The sequence below is a fragment of the Nymphalis io genome, chromosome 17, assembly GCF_905147045.1.
Source record: "Nymphalis io chromosome 17, ilAglIoxx1.1, whole genome shotgun sequence".
Classification (NCBI taxonomy): domain Eukaryota; kingdom Metazoa; phylum Arthropoda; class Insecta; order Lepidoptera; family Nymphalidae; genus Nymphalis; species Nymphalis io.
Window position 1 is genome coordinate 7,682,971 of NC_065904.1, and position 9,763 is coordinate 7,692,733.

At 31.3% G+C, this 9,763-nt stretch overlaps 1 protein-coding gene across 1 annotated transcript; it reads left to right on the forward strand.

The window, feature by feature from the left end:
* Positions 1–258: 258 nt before the first annotated feature.
* Positions 259–7,190, forward strand: LOC126774812 (uncharacterized). Its single transcript, XM_050496424.1, has 7 exons — positions 259–593; positions 1,109–1,384; positions 1,633–1,974; positions 2,604–2,950; positions 3,438–6,077; positions 6,381–6,486; positions 6,561–7,190. Exons 1-7 carry the CDS (start codon positions 309–311, stop codon positions 7,089–7,091), a joined length of 4,527 nt encoding a protein of 1,508 aa, XP_050352381.1. The 5' UTR covers positions 259–308; the 3' UTR covers positions 7,092–7,190.
* The last annotated feature ends 2,573 nt before the right edge of the window (positions 7,191–9,763 follow it).

Genomic DNA, 9,763 nt, shown 5'->3' on the forward strand with positions numbered 1-9,763 from the left:
TATCTTAAGAGGAGATATTTCAGAGCAAAGTATCAGTACTGACCAGTACGACAAAACGCTTATTTCATATGTAAGGATCTAATAAATACTGTTTTCTCTTAGTATAAATTCGATCAACTTGGATATTTGATGAGTTCAATATATTATAAAGCATATATCGATATATTAATGGTTTTCATTGTTAGTGAAGTTAATTTGATCGTATCCAATGTCAACTGTCAGCTAAATGTTAGCAGTCAACTTGACATATATCTAAGAAATAAAAATATTTCGCAAAATAATTTATAATTTCATATTTTTAAATTAAAATGCAAGGCAACTCACATAGATATTTTATATTCGATTATAAGCAATTTCTAATAGACGAAATCGCATTAGAAGGATTAGAAGGTATAGCAATTGACCTATTATGGAGACGCATGGAAAATCGTGTTTCTTCACCAATAACTTTAAAGATGAAGATGAAATTTTGGAAATTCATCGTAGATTCGGAATCAATTATGCTTTACCAACTCAGTGAACCGCATCCGTATGTAGAAATCTTAGATCGTTTTTCAATAATAGAGGAACGCACAGGACACATGTTAGACCCAGTAAGTGTAAATTACCTTTTATTTGGTTGTTCTGTATTCACATAACCTGAAAAATAATCATAGTTTTTTTAGTATACTTAAACACAGGTTGACTTATTATAAGAATCTCTTCCAGTCGACCTTATAGTAATAGTCATTTTTTTCTGCCTCATTGGTCTAGTGGCTAAATGTAAGACCGCAGATCTGCAGGTTCTGGCTGAAATCGGTGTGGTGGACCTTAATGGTCTTTAGATTTTATATATAATTAAAGTAAATGACTTGTAAAAAAATACAATACTTTATTCCAATGACCTGAACGAAATAAATTTAATTATTCCAAGTGATTTGCTAATAGCTCTGCTATATTGTGCGCTACAAACAGTTCTTTATTTATATCTTTTTATTTATAAATCAACAACATTATATTTCACCACTTTAATTTAACATTCAAAATACAATTTTCTCATGAATCCATATTAAGCATCAAATATTATTTACTTGAAATCTAATGTTTATTTTTTATATTATATTTACAGCCTGATTACCTAGATGGCCCCTATGAGTTTCATCCAGTGCCAAATGAGTATGGCTCATGCCCTAATTATGATACAAGACTTTTGATACCAAAAGATGCTGCACAATTAATGACATATGAAGAAGTAATATCACAGTATAATGATAAATTAGTTCTAGTTGCATCACTGGAAGAAAGATGGAGGTCTTTGGCATCACATTTGCCAATGACATATCTAAATCAACTGACTCCTGTACATTATTGCATTTTAGAAGTCATCGGAAGAGGAAGAGAAAATGTTTGTATTTGTAAAAAATATTTTAAATATGATATAGTTTTAAGTCTTTTAGAAACAAATATTCTATAATTCTCAATTAAGTATTTTCCTTATCTTATTTGAGTTTGCGACTGATCTGATTAAAGTGTACATGTTCTGTCTACTGAGACATGTTTACTCTGACTAATTAAATGAATTTGTCTTAAAACAAATATATTGTTGAAAATTAAATTTCATTATTAATTAAATATGAACTTGACAAATTTTAGGGTCAAATGACAATAGGAATGACAAATTTAAACAAAATTGTAAAGCAACCGAAACTATTGTTCTACAACCGAAATGCTCTACAAAAACTTGACTTAATAAAAAATCAGTACTGTACTCAAGTCACTGGTGGAAAGGCTATGAAAAGTATACTTCTTCGTTTAAAAAGATTCCACAAGCCAACTCTGCAGTCACTTCCTAAAGTTGGAAAGATACATGAGATGGTCAAGTATTTATTGAATCAAGAAGATCATTCCGAACAGAACGAAGTTATGATAAAGAAAGGTTTGATGACTCCTCAACAGAGTAAAAGACTTCAAAAGGCCATCAATGTTTTCAGTTTTGTAAGTACTTTTTCTGCTCATAACTTATATGTACATAAATGAAACTGAATTATCTTAAATTCACAGTACCCAAATAAAAAGGATTGTGTTAAAAAAATTATATCACTTTAATTGTCTATAATAAGACTTATAAGATAACTTATAATTTTGTTACACTTGATATTGGCCTGTAGAGACTGAAAACTTTGAAATCAGAACATGATATTACGTTGTTGAAAAGGATTATACATCTTAGAGTTTGACTGTGTTGAAAATTGAATAGTTATATAGAATAAAACATGGCAGCATAGCATATCCTAAATGACAAAGTTTTCGGATTGTGCTGTGCTACCGGATGTATGTCTTTTTTAAATTAACAATTTCAATCTCCAGCTAAATTGTCAAAATTTAACCTGAGACTTCTTTAAGCATTTTACATTAAGCGATATTCCTCTTACTTTTGGATTTAGTCAACCAGACATTTGAAAAATTCTGTACACATATTGATTAAATTAATAATGTTTTTTTTTCATTTCAAATTTCATGATCAAAATGTAGATTTAGGTAAGGGGTCCAAGCATACTTAAGTATTAATAGTCCTAGTGTTCTTTGTTTAAAATATTTATTAATCCAGGACCCTTATTTTACAGGAAGACAGAGAAGTAAAGTTAGAAAGAAATCCTAATAACAAAAGTGAAAAGCAAAAAATCATTGTTAAAAAAAGATTCATAACACTTGTGTCACAAAGTGATGAATCTCAGTCAGATGAAGAAAGCAATGATGTACCTCTAAAATGTCAGTACAAAGTTGGAGTCACCTTAATGAGACAAGCTTATGAAAGATTTTTAGATGCAGGTCTAAATGGATTGACACAAATTGAAGTTGCACAGCTTCTCGGTGTTGAATTTTACACAAGTAGAACTATTTGTAGAAATTTCAAGGCAAGAAATATAGTGAGAGAATTTTTGGAAGACAAAGGCAGACAGAGAACAGCCAGGTATGCAAAGCTTCTGTTTCACACCTCATATGTATATTTTTATTCTTTCCTTCACGTGCTCCGCGTCTACGCACGCTGGCTGTCGATGTCACCGCCTGTGACATCAATTCCATCGTGCACGAAGAAATTTGGCAACTCTTTTCTTTGTCGCACCTCTAAAAAATGGAATTGTTTCCACGTGTTTCCCTCCTCTTATAAGCTGGGTTCCTTCAAACGAGGCGTGAAGAAGCATCTTGCGGGCAAGCAAGGCGGGGGCGGCTAGTACAGAACATTCTTCCCGACTGTAGAGGCCGTCGTCGCGTTTGGACTCTACTTCCACTTACCATTAGATGGAGTGGAGTAATTTAAATGTTTGCCAAAACTTTACTATTTGTTTATATGTTAACTATTATTTTAAAAATTAAAATATATACTTTTTTTAATAAAAATATTGTCTTGCTAAATTGCTAAACAAGTGTAATCATTACTTACTAAATTATTGTTTTAGATATATCGCCGTAGCAGCTACTAAAGAAATGGATAAGGAGTATGCAAATGAAAGAAATAAACTTATGAATTATGTGAACAGTAGCAAAATTGTAAGTGATGAAACGGGTGTGCAACTTACAGTTGAACCTAGTGATGAAGCTGAATATGAAGTGCCAGTAAAGAAAATCAAGCTTGAAATGGAAAATAGAGAAACTGAAGATAATGCTGAGCCTGAAATAACTGAAATTAAAGTTTTAGAAGGCTTCGAGAATGTCAAAGATTCAATACTAAAGTCTAAAAAAAATCCAACTTTGAGACAATTGAAATTTGCAAATGGGATTTTAAAAATAATAAACGAAGTTCAATTCGTCATTGGATTTCAAACTTTAAGTACTTTGGTTTCCAAAGAAATAGATGAGCCACCGATGGATACCAAGGCACTTAAATTGTTTGTCCAAAAATTAGTGAAAGACGGTCAGCTAAAAATCTTAAAACTAAAAAGACCAAAAAACTATAATAAATTTGCATTTTTAATTTGTTCGCCTAACATCAAAGCCACAGATTCTATAATAAAATCTAAATACAAAGAAATTTGTGCAAAAACAAAAAAGAACGCAAAACCAAAACATAACAATCAATCAGAAATATCAAGACCATTGTCACAGTTTGTTTACCCAAGATATATGAAAATTCAAAAGCTGCATGAATTTATCGCTAAATTAATATATTTTAGTGACACTAAATTAGACCCAACTTATCCTCCTGGTTTCGGTTCTCTATTCTATATTATCCCGGAGATGACTGTTGAATTTGCTCTTGGAAATATAAATAATATAGATATATCAGATATTTGTCATCTTAAGTTAAATGAGGAGTCTTACACTACAAAATTACGAGACACGTCAGACCACTTGAGTAGGATTCTGCTACAATCAAAAAGTCTCCAAAATTCAGTACGGGTTGGTCTAAAAGTTCTTGCAGTTCTTGGACTTGTTCAGTTGATCAATCAACCATCCACAATCATGAGTAGGGATGGAAGTATTATCACTTATGTTTTTTATGTCAATCGTCATGCAAAAATAATAGATACATCAGGCAAGTGGCCAAGACAAGAAGTTGACATGTGTGCATTAGAGAAAACATTTTACTTTAATTCAATGGATGATATTACAAATTATTGGAATGAAGTCATCGCTATCAGTTCGAATACGACAATCAACATGCCAAAACGTGAGCGGTATAGATTAGTTCACCCAATGCGAAATGAATGCAATGTAACTGACTATGATAATGGCCAGCGGTTTGGAGATGGCTTAGGACCATGTGGTTTTGATTCTAGCATTTTTATGGACATACCACGTTTATGGCGTACGTTCATATTTAGAAATCCTACAGTGCCACAACCACTACCAAAAAAAATTAAACCTAAAAGAATACGAAAGAAGAAATCAAAAGTGAAAATAGATGTAACAAAAAATCAAAAGACAAAGAAAGATCGAATTACCGAAAAAGGCACCGAAAGAGGATCACGCAAGAAGACCGTAGATTCGCAAATTGTCTGGTCAGAATTTGAGGATAAAATAATTATGATGTGTAAAGCTGCAATTACAATAATGAGTCCAATTTCACAACCAGGCTGCTTAAAAATAAGGAATACTGTGGCAAGAGATCTCCTAACCATAAATGATCCCAAAAAGACAGCAGCTTATTGCCATAAAAGAGCTTTGAGTTTGGAATCAAATTCCGTGCTGACTCACGAAAAAGATTGTATCATAAATGAATTAAGACGTCGCCGTAATATGATAAAAAAGTATGAAGGGTTTCTGAAGGTTTTGAGGCTTCGTCATCACGCCAACATATCCAGATATGTCAATGAAGCTAGGCTACCGATGATGGAATTAGTTTGGCTTATATCTCAGATAGAGAAAACAAAACCATTTCTTAAACGAGTACCCTGTATAGCCATGGATCTAAATGATTTCGATAAAAACTACACAATTACACCGTCATCCGCTAATCGATCATATAATATGTATAAGACGCCAGTAACCTCTGAACCAGAATTTGCAACATTAAAGGAGGCTATTATCTTAAGCGTTATGATGTCTATAAAGCAGTTATTAAATACGGAGACAGCGAAAAAAATATATCTAATATTCAAAGAATATTCAGAACCAGTTTTAAGGAGCGCCATAGAACATCTAAGGAAATGTGGAGCAATCGCTGCGAGAGAGAAAATTTTGAACAACCACTTTAATAAGATCAACTTTGATGACATAGTCCAGTCGTCCTATAAAATTGCAGCAGTGTACAAACGAAAGTGGATCAACAGATTGGAGGCAGAATTTGGAGACAATTTAGCAGAAATTGTAAATACTGATTTACCACAAAATGGATTGAAAGGATCATGTGAGCTGAACTGCTTGCTGTGTGAAATGTGCAGTTGTGACGTTTTGGACATAACCTCCGACACAGTACCCGTGGTCACCGGGTCTGCTGGTAACATTATGCAAGAAGAACAAATGAATGTGATTGACATGGAGACAAAGTACAAATTAAAATCTGGCATGATTGGTTGGAAGAGTAAAGTTAGTTTGAATAATTTTGCAGAAATATATAAAAATCTTGAATATGAAAGTATTTTAGACACCTTATCTAAGTAAGTTTACCATGTATTTGTATATCATGATCAATTGTTTAAAGTTTAATTGATCAGACATTATTGTTCAATAAATCTCCGTCATATATATATTTAGACCTTTAGCCAAAACAATAGTTGTGGAATATAAATTTCTTTATGAGTTTTCTCTCGGAAAATATTGACGTAATAAATTATAGCTCATAAAATGTACTATATAAGTACCTAATTACATATTGTTTTTGCTAACTTTCAATTTGTGTTTTAACTCTATCAGCAATTTTAAAAATATATGTTTATCTTCTCTTAAAACTCTGCTTTCAGGGATGCAGTAGTTGACTTTTCAAATACACCGGATCTTGATAAAGATGACGTCATAATATCACATTTACTCGATAAAAAAGAGGGTTTTACATTTTCAGAACTAAAGGTAACTCTAAAGAACCTATCATAAAATACATCATAACGTTGGAAACAATAATATTTTTTCTTTATTTATTTTAGGAAATATTGTCGATGGAGAGGAACATTCTTAAAGCTAGACTTGAAGATCTCGAAGCGAAAAAAATCATCAAACGAGTTGGCATGTATGAAAACCGAATAGTTTTAACGAAATTTTCGAAACGTTATTTATTACAAGTGAGGCCAGAATTTTGCATAATACCTACACCGTGGATCAATTTAGAAGCACAGATACAATACGACGTATTTTTTAAATGGACGGGAGTTATAATGAACAAGGTATTCGAATGTCCAGGTTGCTCTGTGACGTTTCTGAGTAACAATTTTGAATTTATTACTACTCGAAGTGTACAAGATATTTGCATATATTTAAATAAATGCGAATGTGTCACACTCCAAACGATAGAGAAGAGAGAAATAGATTTATTTTCTGATGATGAACATGTACCAGAATTATTTGAGTACATTAGTTATGATTCACCTGATCAGATATTAGTGTTCCCAGTGAAAAATTCCTTCACAAAATATGCTTTCATAAGAAAAAATATGTTGAGCAAAATAGACATAGCTTAATAATTCAATTGTATATTTATATTTAATATTACTTTTCAAGTATATCTAATATAAATAAAATATATAAGGAGAAATAATAAACTGATGTTAATCATAAAATTATATGTTTCAATTCTCTTCCATCTGACTAGTCTTTTGCGCCCTTTTTAATTACATAATCTTTTACAAACATCACGGATTTTTTCGCTAAATATTTTTCTTTGGTATTAAATTTATTCTCATATTATACATAATTCAGTGGAACATATGAACTTGGTGTTCATATCCACTGAATTCTATGAGATATTATCAAAGACTTAATCAATATTCTAAAATTAAAATTAAGTTTTAATATAAACTTACTCCAAACATTGTCTGATGTGCATATTACAAATATATACATAGGCACTAAAATTAACCTTAAGAGTACAAGTAAAACACTCCACTTAACTTTTTCTAAATAAATATTATCTCATAAAATAACAGATACATAAAATATTGGCTTAGAATTCACAAATATATAATATATATTTAAGAAGAAATCATTGGAAAATCAATTCACCATATAGCTAATTAAATTCTTTTCTAAAAAATTAACACTACTACTGTTCAGGATTAACATTGAATTTAAATAACCATTAATATTTAAAAGTCATACGACCGCTTGTATATAAAAGTATTACATTAAACATTAGTTTACTCGTAAATAAAGCCAAAAAAGTAATACACAATTTGTTAAAGTTTATATTATACAAAAATAAGTACCTACATGTAAAAAGATGCGTTCGTTAATACGCAGGTATGTGTGTGGGTTGCAGTCATTGTGATTTGAGGGTAGAGTTATAATTTTTATCAAATTAAACAAACTAAATATCATTATTTCTTATAAATGTTATGCATTAACACTAAAGTGAAGTCTTCAAAACGAAGAAACACATCATCTACTGCAAAACCTATCAAAAGATCAATCGGAAATTGAGTCTGAGTGCACAAATTAACAGTGATTACGATTTTGAGTTACATGCTATTAGTTCAAACTGATAGTGCAGACTGTGAATATCAGGAATACCCAGATTATCTGTTACTCTTAGCGATTTTGCAGCATGTTAGCAATACCAACAATCGTAATCGTGGTGGTAGGGGTAGGGAAAACCGGTTGATTGTAGAGTACCACTCAGGCAAAATCATGTTTACACAGCACTCGAACTCATCTGAATCAACTCGAACTGGTCGCCGCCAACAAATCATTCGCAAAAATAAATTATATTATATTATGAGTTACATTCAAAAATGCACAAAAGAAGTACCGTATATACAACTCGGTTATGATAACTAGATACTTACTTTAGAAGCATTAGAAGACTTTATTGCTATTTGTTATGTTCGTTGCACCTACAGCACAAAAAATATCCCCGTAAACCGGCTTCGTCTAATCTTTGCAATAAATTAATTAAAATTTACTTATGTTGCTACAAATTAGGCGAAGATATGACAATTAATGAAATAAAACCTTCTAACAAACCTCATAAATTTTGGCTTAGTGTTGAAGTAGATTCCAGGTATGTGCTTAATAGTTTAGTTTACTTAAGTAAAGATGATAGTAGGTCTCAAAACCAAAACCTTGGTGAATGTGACTATTTATAAAGACCAAAGATATAATAGTTTGGTGAAAAATTTACTTTCCATACGTACTACAATTGTTGGTACCATGAACAGGGCACGATGCGAAATTCCATCGTATGTCTTCACGTGTACGACTTCTACTTCACAATCTTCTGTTCCAATCCAGGAAAATAAAAAAGACAGGTGCGTTATGTATCAGTAAATGAAAAAAAGTAACAAAATATGTGATGCTTGTAAAAAGCCTCTTTATGGTTCTTGTAATGTAAATGTAACACCGTATTCGCTGCCCATATTTATAGAGTGCAATTTTTATAACTAGAGACGAATAGAAGGGAAACATTGACGTGTAAAATATAAAATAGACGGTCTAAAGGGCACTGTTTTGTATTTTTGACCTCATTGTCTACAAATGTTATGATCATTTTCTCATTAAAATATTATTAATATATGCTAAATATTTTAGCAAAGGATAAAATGTATTCCTTTTCTTTAGTAAATAAAATATTGAAACTTGAATCTGTTTTTTATTAGTTGTATATAATTAAGAATATGTTACTGCGTGTATGTGGATCTAAACTTAAACTGCGCATCGTGTGACGTTGGCTCTTTCATATAAAAATACCGTCATTTAAGTGACATTTTAAATACCATGATAAACATTAAGCGACTAGATACAAAATGCACTAAGATTGAAACCTATATAAATTGCAAAAATATTACTTCAGGAGGTTGTTTTGCTAAACACTGTGGATGTAATCTTACTCGTTTCGGAGACGTATTCAATGAAAAATTGGCAACTTAAGCTCAAGCGACTTGGTCAGTCGCACTTATCCAGTGGTATATCCTTCAAACTAATCTAAAATAAATAAAATGTTTGGTAATGATTAAAGAAAATCATTAATTTTTACACTAAATACAACATTTAAAAAAAATTCTCAACAAAATGCGCTATGTATATTTATGTTATTTTTTTTTTTTTTTTTTTTTATAGTATAGGAAGGCGGACGAGCATATGGGCCACCTGATGGTAAGTGGTCACCAACGCTCTTAGACATTAGCATTGTAAGAAA